The 14125-nt window shown below is 50.4% G+C and overlaps 1 protein-coding gene across 1 annotated transcript; it reads right to left on the bottom strand.

The window, feature by feature from the left end:
* Positions 1-7472: 7472 nt before the first annotated feature.
* LOC310891372 (olfactory receptor 14J1-like) lies at positions 7473-8952 on the bottom strand. Its single transcript, XM_083853629.1, has one exon. The coding sequence runs from the start codon at positions 8803-8805 to the stop codon at positions 7612-7614; it is 1194 nt and encodes a 397-aa protein (XP_083709755.1). The 5' UTR covers positions 8806-8952; the 3' UTR covers positions 7473-7611.
* Positions 8953-14125: the final 5173 nt, after the last annotated feature.

Raw genomic sequence — 14125 nt, 5'->3', positions numbered from 1 at the left:
CTACAAGTCTCATGAAGGCCAGTGGGGCAGATAGTGTCACAAGGCGAAGTAACATCCCATGGGAAGCCACCTGGAGGCAGCTCTGGGATGTGCTTCCTTGAACGTCCCTGTGCCAATTCCTCATGCCTTGGGGTATCTCAGAGGAGGGCAGAGCAGGGTGAGGCACTGCAGGGCTGACGTGCTTCCCAGCCTCTGGCAGTGGCTGCAGGAGCCAGAGGGACACTGCAGGCACTTCAGTGCACTGCGTGTGGTGTGCAAGGTAGGGACCTGTGTCTCTCAACAGCCCCATGTGTATGAGGAGCGCAGGAGACCAGCTCAGAGATGGATATCTCACAGAGCCCTGGCATTGCCCTGTGTGCCTCCAGAAACAACCCCCAGTGTCTCTGTGAGATTTCTGTCACCCTACTTGCACAGGTTCATTCCAGATGCCTCTCTCTGCTATGTCACACTACCGTGACTTTCTGGACTGGGCTGTCAAAGGTTTGCATCAGAGATTTCTGGGGACTTGGAAAAGGCAGGCATCAAACACATCTTAAGGAACGCCAAAAAAAAAAAAAAAAAAAGACGAGGAGAATTGCTGCTATCACCTCTGCTCCTGGTGACATGACGGGGAAAGTCCTGCCACAGCCATCTTCAGGTACATGGAGGAAAACAAAGAAATTGCTGAAGCAGTAGGGAAGGGGAAAGAAGGCAATGTGGTGAACCTGGACTTTATCAAGGCCTTTGCCATGGTCTCCTGGAGTCTCCCTTTGGCCAGACTGGTGATATTTGGACTGAAGAAGGGGATGATGATGGGGGGAGGGAAGGTGGCTGGACATTAGTGGTACAAAGTCCTCCTGACAGTCAGTTACCAGCAGCATCCCTCTGTGATGGGAACTTGGACCAACACCATTGACCCTGTTTGCTGTCTCCCTCTATGATGGCATGGAGTGCATTTTCAGCTCATCTGTGGATGATGCCAACTAGGTTGAGTCCTTGAGCAACTTCACCTTGCGCAGAGCACAACACTATGTAAGCCACTCCATCCCAGCCAGATGCAGTACAAGCAGGCACTTGGCATGCCAACTGTGAGAACCCCTCTGTCTACATACCCACTAGGACCCTTACAGGAAGAAGGCCTGCCTGTATGTTTTCATGTTCCTTCCTGGAGGTAAGGAACCGGAGAGGTTTGAGAGGTTGCTTGTGGAAACTTCATGAAGTTCAACAAGGCCTACTTGGCCTTGGTCCTACACCTTGGCCAGGGCAATCCCAAGCACAAATACAGGCTGAGTGGGGAATGGATGAGGTGATTCTCCCCCTTTTCTCTGCTCTCTTGAGACCCCACCTAGAGTACTGCGTTCAGCTCTGGGGCTCCCAATATAAGAATGACATGAAGCTGTAAGAGTGAGTCCAGACAAGGACTACAAGGATGAACACGGGACTGGAGCACCTCTCCTATTAAAACAGGTTGAGGGAGTTGGGGTTGTTCAGCCTGGAGAAGAGAAGGCTCTGAGGAGGCCTTATAGCGTCCATCCACTACTTAAAGGAGGCCAACAGGAAAGCTGGGGAGAGGCTTTTTCTCAGGGTGTGCAGTGATAGGACAAGGGGAATGGTTTTAAACTTAAAGAGGGTAGATTTAGATTAGATATTCAGATGAAATTCTAGATTTCGAGGTGAGGCACTGGAACTGATGCTGTGGGTCCAGAGGTCACCCAGAGGGAGTTTGGATCAGCCCATGCCCTTGTGTTTGAAGGAACAGCTGGCGAGAAGCTTCAGTGAAATCGTGGGAATACCAGAGAGCAAGGTGGGGAAGAGAAGTGGCTGTCTGCTGCCTTCAGAGAAGTGTGGGACAGCACAGAAAAACATGCAGAGGAGTGTTCTGACAAGACTGGAAGGCCACCTTTGTCACCGCAGCCATGGCTTATGAGGAGATATGTTATACTCATGGCACTGGGACCATGTATTTGCCTTTCAACTGTGTGCAAACACTGGGAGGTGTCATACCATCATCCTTCACATTATATATGGGCATCACCCCCTACCCCACAGACCCCAGGAAGACCCCTGAGTGAGACATGAGGGTTCAGGATCTCTCCTCCAGGGGCTGGGGTCAGGCCTTGGACCTTCTGCTTCACCAAAACAAAACTAAACTTTTCTCAGCACAGTACCTTTGCCTGTCTGTAATCATGGCCTCCAATTATCTGCCCTAGCAATTCCCACAGGAGGCTTTCATAGCAACAGAATAGAATAACCAAGAGTGTAGAGAGTAGAGTACTCTAATACTACAGGACAGAGTAGCCAACAGAGGTGAGACAGGTACTCTGATATAATGAAAGCCATCAGAAAGCTGATGCCAGTTAGATGACTGCTATGGGGAGGTCAGGAGTAGCCTGGCCAGAAGAGATGTGAGATTTGGGGTAGGGAAAAGGAAGGGAAGAGGAGCTTGGAAGTTTCTATTTGTAGAGGTAAGAGGGTTCATGTAATGTTGATGCTGCTGTAACACTGACTTAAAACAGTCATGCATGGCCCTTACACTATTTTCAACAATAACATTAATCCCTCAACATAGACATTAGTCCAACACCCTGACAGTAGTCCCCTACTATAATGCAGAACTCAAAGTATCACCTGAAGAAAAACTCAGCCCATAGCCCCTTTCCCTTACCTTTACTCTCTTGCTCACCCTAATCCCTGCACTTAACACTATCATTAAAATGCTCTATTTAACCCCAGACTTCTTGGCAGACCTAAATGCAACCCTAAACCATAATGCTTGCCCATACCCTAACCACAGACCTGATACCACAAGCACAACACCAAACCCTCCAACTAAAACTTTGCTTAATGTCTAACCCAGAAAGGTAAACCCTAGTCCCTAGGGGCTAGAGAGAGGTCATCTCTGCCTCAGGATCTCCTGCACCAGCAGCAGGAATGTGACTGTGGAAGTGACTGTAAGGTCACTTCTGTCTCTGCAGTTGATAGGCCAGAAGCATGAAAATGTCACAGAAAGAGACTATGAGGTCACTTCTGCCTGTATCTGGCAGGTCACCCTTGACTTCGACCTGGGATCTGTATTTTTCAGCTGACATCTGCCAGTGGCCCTGCTAGGCCAGCAGAAGGCACCTGGTTGGCATGCTGACTGTGGGATCCCCTCTGCCGACATACCGAGGAGGACCCAGACAGAAAGAAGGCCTGAATATTGGTTGTCGTGTCTCTTCTGCTTCAGTCCATGACTGGACAGCAGGAGGCACAAGGCTTGGTTGTGTCTAGCCAAGAAGCTGCAAGGCCAGCAGCAGGCCCATGACTTGGAAGATGCTGGTGAGGTGACTTGTGTCTGGTTGGCTGACAGGCCTCAAGAAGGCCGATGGGTTGGGATGCCTACTTTGGGAGTGGTTTCCACTCTGATGGAGCTTGTTTGGTAGTAGGAAAGAGCAGGAGAGAAAAACGGCCACAAAATGCATCTTGGAAGGTAGGCACTGGCCACGAGGAGGAAGAAATGTCCCTCAAAGGGTAGTGCTGTGGTGCAAGAGGTCACCCAAAGAGTGTACGTGATAAGACCATGGCTTTGTGTTTAAAGGATCAATTGGTGAGGTGGTGAGGTTTGATGAGACATTGGTGAAGTGATGGAAATGCCAGGAGGTGAACAGAGATGGGTGTCTGCAGTCTTCAAGGAAATAGGGCAAAGTCTGGGATAGTATAGGAAAGACTGCAAAGGATAAGGCGGAGGGTGTTGGTAGAATGGAAGGTCCCAACAGCCCTGACGTTTTTGTCCCTGTGGCTAGAGCTCATGAAGAGATATGCCATACTCATTGCAATGGAGCCTCATTGCTTCCTTGCAACCCCTTGCAGAGGCTGGTAGGTATCATACCACTGTTCTTCTTGTGGCATCACACTGCTCACCACATCAAGCCTGATCAAGCCATGGGGGTGCACTATCTCCCCTCCCAGTAGCTGGGGTTAGGCCTTGGCCCTTCTTCTTCAATAAAACCAGTGAAGATATTTCTCAGCATACTGCCTTTGCCTACCTGTAATCATGGCCTCCAATTAGCTGCTCTAACAAGTCTCTGGGGAGGCTGTCTTAGTAACAGCCCTCTGTGGGGCCCATTAATACTCCAAATCACTTCAACTTTTCCTTCTGACTTTACTTTCTCAGGTGGTTGCATCATTCTTCTCACAGTACCTGAGTGTCATAGCCTCAGCACCAAAATACACCATGGAACTCATTAAAATGAAGAAACTCCTAACATCTCTTGCATAGTTTTGTTCAGGACTTCAAGACTTGTTCAGCTAATTGGAGAGCTTTCATGTTCTAGTTAAGGAGGAAGATTTCAAAAAGCACCTAATAAAAATCTTTTCCCATCTTAAAGGATGCATTTAGTTGAATTTTGTTTAGGAGTATTATTCCCTAATTGATATTCATCCAGGGTGTCTCCTTCAGAGACTTGCATAGGTAGGAAAAGCAGACTCTTGAGGTCTGACACTGCATGGAGAATCTTGCTCCTCACCACGCCAGCCCTGACATTTCTCTCATTGGCCACCTGGCGCTTCCATCACTTTTCCTTACACCAGACTTATGCATTAAAGTCTGCAGCTGGACGTTACAGCTCCATTTCCTCAGCTCCCACCTGCTTTACTAAGAGACATGGATGAACACAGGTGTGGAAGGGTTTTTCCTATTTCCAACCAAAGACCAGCAAAACATGCATAAATTTTCAAAAAAATAAAGAAATAATAATAAGAAAAAAAACAAGCTCCTCATCTTCTATTCCTTCTCTGAGGTTTACCTTCCCAAAAGATTGAATGTACAAGAAGTATTTTATACTGATAGATATGAAATTATGAACTATAGTGTTAGTATCGATCCATACAATATGAATTCAATGATAAAGTATGAGGTTCTTGCTAAAGAAAAAAAATACATATTGCTGATAGATGAGCAAGCTGGGCTGCTTCTACCTGAATCTCAAAGCAGCAACTGTGTTGGTGAGAGTGGTCTGAATGATCAAAGAATAAGGGGAGGGCAAACCAGAACAACAGGAATTGCATAGGTCCAGACGGGCAGCTGGAAAAGCTATATTCAGCATTGTCAGTTTAATCAAAACTTGTGAACATACCTGGTAGATGAGGGAGTACATCATGATACACTACGGGAGGACAATGCAAGTACATGTGAACATCAGTATTTCTTCTCCTGTGATGAATATACATCCTGAAAATTCACATTTCTTCATGGTAGAAACTACGCTGTCTGACATTTTATGGAAGGGATTGAATCATTTGAAGTGATGAGTAATTGCTCTATTAGTTAAGTACTCATGAAATTACTGGGTATTGAGGCAGAGCTTTGCTGTCTGACAATAAACAATCAAGCAAAACCACCAGAGACCCCATCTGAGGTACTTCCCTGGATTTGCAGCTATCAGAAAGGACCTGCAGGAGACCAGAACCTTTGGGGGGATTCAGGGGGAGGTAGATGGAGTTCCCAGGGAAACTCCACTGCCAGCAGTGCTCTTTATCCCTGCAACTACAGTCCAGCCCGGCACACAAAACCCCTTCAAGGACAAAACCCCTCTTTCAGTGAATTCCTGAGACTGACCCAAAGTTGAAAAGGCCATTGGGAACCCAAGATACTCTCCTTTGTTCCTACTAGACAGCTGAACATCCATTTACCCTCCTGGGTCATCTGTGGCAAATTCAGGCTGCAAGACTCAAGAACAGGACACTTGAAAGAGCTGAGACAGAACCCATCAGCTTGCCCCACTTTGGGAAATCGTCCCCTTCCAACTATGGGTATGAAAGTGAAAAATGTGAGATGACCCATCTGGTCAATGCACAGAGTAAGGGAAAGTCATAGGCATTGTGCTGTATTGGCAGAAGGCAAAAGGCATTGCATTGTGCCTCAGACTAATCAAGGAGACCTAATCCAGTTCATCCACAAGATACAGAAAAAAACTTGAAGCTCAGTGAAGGATGTTGAGTTGTGGCCTAAAATGAAGAAGGATGTTGATTACTGGTGAAGGAACTGTCCCTTTGTGCCATCACCAATGCAGATTACACAAGAACTGCATCACATAAAGTAACCCATCCCACCCTGGCTCTGTCACCCCATGAGGCAGAGGAGAGGGAGGTGACAGCCAAGGGACACATTTGGGTGTGGAAGACGGGGCCCAGCAGAGACAAGGAGTCAAGGCAGTGGGGTGGGAGAGGCCAGGAGAAGCAGCCCAAGGGGTGGTGCTGCTTGTGAGGACATGTTTGTGCCAGCCGCCTGAGTGGGCAGCAGCTGTGTGGAGTCAAGGGGAGGCCAGAAAGTGCATGCCAAGAGTGCTCCTGCCAGCAGAGACAAGGCCGGGTCCAAGGACAAGGGGAGAGGCAGGCCCAGGGCAGGGGTCTGCAAGGGCCATGCTGAGCTCCCTGCCCCTGCAGCAGCCACACTGGCCCTCAGCAGATGTTCTGGCCAGCACACACTGGGAGGTCCTGGCGTGCATCAGAGAGCAGCAAGGAGGGCGCTGGATAGGGCCAGGGTGAGATGGGTGGTAGAGCCCCATGCAAGGGCTGGCTGGGGGTCCCCTCTGCTGCAGCCACTGCATGGAGCATGGCAGGAGGAGGGCAGGCAGGGCTTGTGGCCACAGTGCAGAGCCTGGTCCTGGACGCTCCATGACCATCTTGCAGGTCCTGGCAGGCTGGGGTGAGGGGACGAATGCCCTGGGCCCCCTTCCTGCTCTGCCCAGGCTAGCAAGGGCCCAGAGCGGCCTCCTCTCCCCTGCCCCTGTGACTCTGGGCTCCCTTTGCGCAGCCCTAGCTCTGCAGCACCAAGCCCTGCTGGGAGCCCTCCCCTGCATGCTCCCACCGCTCCCTGACACTGCTGTTGCCCTCTGCCACGCACTGCCCAGCCCAGCCCATCCCTTGCTCACCTCTCCCCACCTCCCTGCCCTTGCCTGGTCAGCCAGTCTTGGTCCTTTCCACTTGTTCACTGAAGGCCTCTGAGACCTTTGTGCTGAGGCCTTGCTGTCTGTCCTGGCATTGCAGAGCTCCCATCAGCCCATGCATCCTTTGGCTTAGCTTTACTGTGAAAATCCACTCACTGCCCACCCAACACAAGGCAAATGGATCCCCTAGAAAACCCTTAGGATATCTTGGAGGCTCCTGATACCTTCTTGATGCCAGCAGCCCTGTGACATGTCAGACAGTTCCAGGAAGCTGCTTCTTGACTGATCAGGGTGTCCAGGGGCACTGGGAAACTGCCAGTGACGACTCAGTCCATCCCTGATTCCCTCACCCAGCACCCCATCCCCTCATGCCCCTGTGCCCAGGTGGCACCCAAGCACAAGACTGAGGCCTTGAGACTGGTATTCCCTGAGTGTCTTCTGCACTCCAGTTTGGGAAGAAGAGCCCTGACCACTGAGCAACTTCATTTTACTAACAAGATGCCACTACAGAGGCCAGGTGTCATTTAGGAATAAACACATTTAGAGAAAACCTCTGGGTCACACAGAGGACTAGTCACCTAGAAAAGAGGAATGAAAGCAAACATTTATCTGCAAACAGAATTTTAAAGAATGCTACATCTAAAGGCCACAAATTGCCTGATATTAACTTGAGTAAAACTAGAAAAGTGGGAGAGCCAATTTATTGCTAAGTAAATATTACCACTAAAATCAGTTTCTTCAATGTGCTTTTCAGGTCCTGGTTCCTCATGCTGTAGATGAGGGGGTTCACTGCTGGAGGCACGACGGAGTACAGAACTGCCATCACCATGTCCAAGGATGGGGAGGAAATGGAGGGGGGCTTCAGATAGGCAAACATGGCAGTGCTGACAAACAGGGAGACCACAGCAAGGTGAGGGAGGCATGTGGAAAAGGCTTTGTGCCGGCCCTGCTCAGAGGGCATCCTCAGCACTGCCCTGAAGATCTGCACATAGGACAGCACAATGAAAACAAAACAAACAAAGACTAAAGAAATATTAAACAGAAGTGCCCTGACTTCCCTGAGGTAGTCATCTGAGCAGGAGAGCTTGAGGATGTGGGGGATTTCACAGAAGAACTGGTCCACAGAATTGCCTTGGCAGAGTGGCAGGGAAAATGTATTGGCCGTGTGCAGGACAGCATGGAGAAAGCCACTACCCCAGGCAGCTGCTGCCATCTTGGCACAAGCTCTGCTGCCCAGGAGGCTCCCGTAGTGCAGGGGTTTGCAGATGGCAATGTAGCGGTCGTAGGCCATGACAGTGAGGAGATAATACTCTGCTACAACCAAGAAGATTGAAAAGAAGACTTGTGCAGCACATCCTTGATAGGAAATGGCCCTGGTGTCCCAGAGGGCATTGGCCATGGCTTTGGGCAGAGTGGTGGAGATGCATCCCAGGTCGAGGAGGGCGAGGTTGAGGAGGAAGAAGTACATGGGGGTGTGGAGGCGGTGGTCGAAGGCTATGGCTGTGAGGATGAGGCCGTTGCCCAGGAGGGCAGCCAGGTAGATGCCTAGGAAGAGCCCGAAGTGCAGGAGCTGCAGCTCGCGCGTGTCTGTGAATGCCAGGAGGAGGAACTCGCTCACAGAGCTGCTGTTGGGCACCTGCATGGTTCTTGGCTTGGGGTTCTGTCCCAGGGAAACAAAAAAACAACAACAGCAAAAAAGCACAGAAGTTTTATATGAGAAAAGCTTGTTCCATTTCCCTATTAATCCAATGTAATGATTCTTCTCTATCAGGATTACAGTTGGCAGGTCCCTTTCATGCGTCCTTACTGATGCAGCCTGAGGATGTCCCTGTGAATAAGGGATTCTGCTGTGAGCAACACGAGTCAGTCCTGCCCAACAGCAAGAGGTTAAGAGGAACATGGGGTAATATCAGATTCAAATCACCTCCTAATAAAGAGCTTTTCCATATAGTTTCTCACAACTCACCCATCTGCAGAGCAAGGCTGTGGGGAATTATTTTTGTATTTTTTGTCTAGCTGCCCACCCCAATCCTGAGGACTTTTCCTAAGGCAGAAATCCTGGGCATTTCTGCTGCACTCCAAGTGAAAAGCTGTGGATCCTCAGAGGCAAAGGGACTCCCCCTTTAATTCAGAGTGTTCTTTAGAGAGGACAGCCAGTCTGTACATCACAGCTGGTCACAGCTGCGCTGTGCTGGCAGTTGAGATGACATTTGAGATGCAGGACCATTGCACTCAGAGGTTCATAGACGCATAGAAACGTAGAATATCACAACCTGGAAGGGACCCAGAAGGATCCTCAAATCCCACCCCTGGATCTGTATATAGGCACCCAAAAGTAGGTCCATACACCTGTGAGGGTTGTCCAAAAGTTTCTGGAATTGTGGTAGCCTCAGTGCTGTGACCACTTCCCTGTGGTAGCTGTTCCAGTGTCTAAGGCACCTGGACACTGCTGGGAGCAAAGGAATCCAGGCTCAAAGTGCACAACCACAGACCCCTCACCCTGCCTCTCTACTCCCCTTCCCCCAAGCACACCAAGAGCTCACTCCATGTGCATGTGAAACCTCCATCCCCAGCCAGCCTGGAATCAAGAATAACAGCAGCACGGCCAGCTGGAGAAGCCAGGAGGAATGGCAGCGTGCTGCTGCCAGGGGAGGCAAGGCCAGAGAGGGACAGACGGGCACTCAGCAGACCCTCCTCTGCTTGCAGCTCTGCCTCATTACAAATGATCTGTGCTCACCTCAAGCCGGCAGACACCTGCCAAAGACAGGGCATGGGGCATCAGAGGGTTTGCAGCTCCTAAAGATAAGCTAGGATAAAACCTGAGAGGACCACAATGATGATGTTGCTGCAGTCTGTGGGCTGGGGTGTGGGAAGGGACTTTTGAAGTTCATTGTTGACATTGATCCCTCACTGCAATGCTCTTGGCGTCTCAGTCTCCTGTACAATCCTGAAAATCCATTGCCATGAAACCTGCCTCACATCCAGTGCAGGAATCTGAAAACACAGAAACAAAAATAAAAGCCTTCACCTTGAAATCAACCAAGCCTAAGTCTTCCTCTTACGTCCTCATAAATGTCATTCTCTAAAAAGCATTGTCTACTCCACATTACAAGTAGAGTAAGAGCCATATGGACAGATTCTATCAGCCATCAGATGTGCCAGCTGTGCCCTTTTGGCAACCTCGTCTTCATCACCGTGCTGCTAGAGACTCACGGTTTCAACAGTCTGCAGATCTGTCCTGCCACACGCTGCCCTCTCTTGTTGCGTTCCTCACTGCCTCCAACCCCTCTCTCCTTCCCTTCTCTCCCCGTGCCACCTGTGGTCAGAGCCCCCAGCCCTGATACGCTGTGCAGAGGAGCTGCTCCTGGGCAGAGCTGTCTCTCTGCAGTGCTGCCCGCTTGCCAGGAGCTCCCCTTGGGCCCTGAAGCCCGGCCCAGCTCAGCAGCACAGCACCCGACCATGGCATCGCTTGCTCTGTGCCATTGGGCTCCCTCGAGGTGTCCCCAAGGCCTCAGGGCTGACAGCTCCTGAGGGCAGCAGGGTCTCTGCTGGGGTGTGGTGTCTGAAGCAGACTGAAGTCATCACCAACTGATCCTCTCTGAACAAAGGGAAGATGGATTTTAGAATTATGATTTCTGCTATTAGAGTGAGGATGTCTACCATGAGTACAAATGACACCCTCCCTTAAAACCATATTCCTCTCCCACGGCGTGGCAGAACACCTCAGCCACGACAGGCAGGGATCATTTCACCTGTCTGAGCTTTCTTCACCATTTCTTTTACAAACTGAGAAAGAAACATCTTGCTCATTGGTGTCCTAACCAGAGAAGGGAGACCAGGATGCTCTAAAATGTATTCCATGAAGAAAGGGGAATGGGACAATATGACATCGTTGGCTGAGTTTCCTCTCCTGTCAATATGGAAGTTCCTCAACCCTTAGACACATCTCTTCTTCCTCTCTCGCATGACCAGTACAGTGACTGGGATGTGGAGCAAACACCTGCAGATGTCCATGGCCTTCTTCTTTGGGGATTTGTCCCCCTTCCACACCTTGTACAGCTCCACCACCCTGTGCCAGATGCTGGCCAGCTTCCTGACTGGGGACAACACTCCCTTTGCTCACAGAGGTGGGAGCACTATCATCTGCACCTTCTGCATGACCAGAGTGCTTCCTGCTGGGGGCCATGTCCTACGGTCAGTCTTAGGCTTTATGCCATCCCTGTGCTCTGCAAGGCTTGTGAAGTGGAAGGTCTGACTCCAGAAGGCAGCTGTACCTTAACCCAAGGGATTTCTCTCATGCACAGAAACCATTTCATTCTTCTCCCAGCTACAGTGCTGTGGTCCCAGTCTCGTGGACCCCTTCTGTGATTTTGCCCCATTTCTGAAGCTCTCCCGCAGTGACACTGTGACACTCAAGACCTTTACTTTCATGACGTGCTTTCTAGATCCAGTCTTCCCCTTCCTGCTCAGTTGGGCATCCTGTGTGTGCTTTAGATCTGCCACCTTGGAGTCTGCTGCAGGCAGAAGGCCTTATCTACCTGCTCCTCTTCCCTCGCTAGTGCCACTGTTTTCTATGACACCATCATGCACTGTGTGTGTGAAGCCCCTAACAGCCCTCCTGAGAAGGCTCATCCAAGCTCTTTTTCAAAGAATCATAGATTGGTTTGGCTTGGAAGGGACCTTAGAGATTACCTAATTCCAACCCCCCTGCCATGGGCAGGACAGCTTCCACTAGACCAGGTTGCTCAAAGTCCCATAAAACCTGGTCTTGAACACTTCTAGGGATGGGGCACTTCCACAGCTTCTCTGACAACCTTCTTCTAGTGCCTTACCACTCTCATAGTGAAGAATTTCTTGTATCGAATCTAAATCTACCCTTTTTTACAGAATCACAGAATCGTCTAGGTTGGAAGAGACCTCCAAGATCACCTAGTCCAACCTCTGACCTAACACTAACAAGTCCTCCACTAAACCATATCACTAAGTTCAACATCTAAACATCTCTTAAAGACCTCCAGAGATGGTGACTCAACCACTTCCCTGGGCAGCCCATTCCAATGCCTAACAACCCTTTCGGTAAAGTTCTTCCTAATATCCAACCTAAACCTCCCCTGGCGCAACTTTAGCCCATTCCCCCTCGTCCTGTCACCAGGCACGTGGGAGAATAGACCAACCCCCACCTCTCTACAGCCTCCTTTAAGGTACCTATAGAGAGCGATGAGGTCTCCCCTGAGCCTCCTCTTCTCCAGGCTAAAAAACCCCAGCTCCCTCAGCCACTCCTCGTAAGACTTGTTCTCCAGACCCCTCACCAGCTTCGTTGCCCTCCTCTGGACTCTCAAGCACCTCCATGTCCTTCTTGTAGAGAGGGGCCCAAAACTGAACACAGTACTCGAGGTGCGGCCTCACCAGAGCTGAGCACAGGGGGACAATTACTGCCCTAGCCCTGCTGGCCACACTGCTTCTTATGCAAGCCAGGAAGCTGTTGGCCTTCTTGGCCACCTGAGCACACTGCTGGCTCATATTCAGCTGCCTATCAACCAATACTCCCAGGTCCTTCTCTGCCAGGCAGCTTTCCAACCATTCATCTCCCAGCCTGTAGCTCTGCTTGGGGTTGTTGTGCCCCAGGTGCAGGACCCAGCACTTGGCCTTGTTGAACTTCATTCAGTTGGCCTCAGCCCGTCGGTCCAGCCCATCCAGATCCTCCTGCAGAGCCTTCCTACCCTTGAGCAGATCGACACATGCACCTAACTTGGTGTTATCTGCAAACTTACTGAGGGTGCACTCGATCCCCTCATCCAGATAATCGATAAAGATATTTAAGAGGACTGGCCCCAGTACTGAGCCCTGGGGGATGCCACAAGTGACCGGCCTCCAACTGGATTTGACTCCATTCACCACAACTCTTTGGGCCCAGCTATCCAGGAAGTTTTTAACCCAACGACGCATATGCCAGTCCAAGCCATGAGCAGCCAGTTTCTTGAGGAGAATGCTGTGGGAAACGGTGTCAAAGGCCTTACTGAAATCAAGGTAGACCACGTCCACAGCCTTTCCCTCATCCTCTAAGCGTGTCACTTTGTCATAGAAGGAGATCAGGTTCGTCAAGCAGGACCTGCCTTTCATAAACCCATGTTGACTGGGCCTGATCGCCTGGTTGCCCTGTAAGTGCCGCGTGATGACACTCAAGATAATCTGCTCCATGAGCTTCCCTGGCACTGAGGTCAAACTAACAGGCCTGTAGTTTCCCAGGTCTACCCTCCAGCCCTTCTTGTAGATGGGCATCACGTTTGCTAGCCGCCAGTCAACTGGGACCTCCCCTGATAGCCAGGACTGCCAATAAATGACGGAAAGCGGCTTGGCCAGCTCTTCCGCCAGTTCTCTCAGTACCCTCGGGTGGATCCCATCCGGCCCCATCGACTTGCGTACACCTAAGTGCTGCAGCAGATCACCAACCATTTCCTCGTGGATTATGAGGGCCACGTTCTGCTCCCCATCCCCTTCCACCAGCTCAGGGTACTGAGTATCCAGAGAACAACTGGTTTTGCCACTAAAGACTGAGGCAAAGAAGGCATTAAGCACCTCAGCCTTTTCCTCATCTCTTGTAACTAAGTTTCCCCCTGCATCCAGTAAAGGATGGAGATTCTCCTTAGTCCTCCTTTTTGCGTTGATGTATTTATAAAAACATTTTATGTTATCTTTAATGGCAGTAGCCAGATTGAGCTCCAGATGAGCTTTGGCCTTTCGAATTTTGTCCCTGCACAGCCTCACAACATCCTTAAAGTCCTCCTGAGTGGCCCGCCCTCTTTCCCAAAGATGATAAACCCTCTTTTTTCTCCTAAGCTCAAGCCACAACTCTCTGTTCAGCCAGGCCGGTCTTCTTCCGCGCTGGCTTGTCTTTGGGCATGTGGGGACAGACCGCCCCTGAGCCATTAAGATTTCCTTCTTGAAGAGTGCCCAGCCTTCCTGGACTCTGCCCTTCAGAACCACCTCCCAAGGGACTCTGCCAACCAGTGTCGTGAACAGCTCAAAGTCAGCCCTCTGGAATTCCAAGACAGCGGTTCTACTGATCCCCCTCCTGACTTCACCAAGAATAGAGAACACTAACATTTTGTGGTCACTCTGAACAAGACAGCTCCCAACAACCACATCTCCCACCAGCCCTTCTCTGTTTGTGAACAGAAGGTCTAGTGGGGCTCCGCCCCTGCTAGGCTCACTAACCAGCC

This window comes from Anser anser, assembly GCF_964211835.1.
Source record: "Anser anser genome assembly, contig: HAP1_SCAFFOLD_47, whole genome shotgun sequence".
In the NCBI taxonomy this organism is placed as follows: domain Eukaryota; kingdom Metazoa; phylum Chordata; class Aves; order Anseriformes; family Anatidae; genus Anser; species Anser anser.
The sequence above is the reverse complement of the archived record's forward strand: the minus strand, read 5'-3'. Positions and strand labels throughout refer to the sequence as shown.

Coding starts and splice junctions, on each gene's coding strand:
- LOC310891372 (XM_083853629.1), bottom strand. CDS start 8,805: ATGTTCCTCTTAACCTCTTGCTGTTGGGCAGGACTGACTCGTGTTGCT.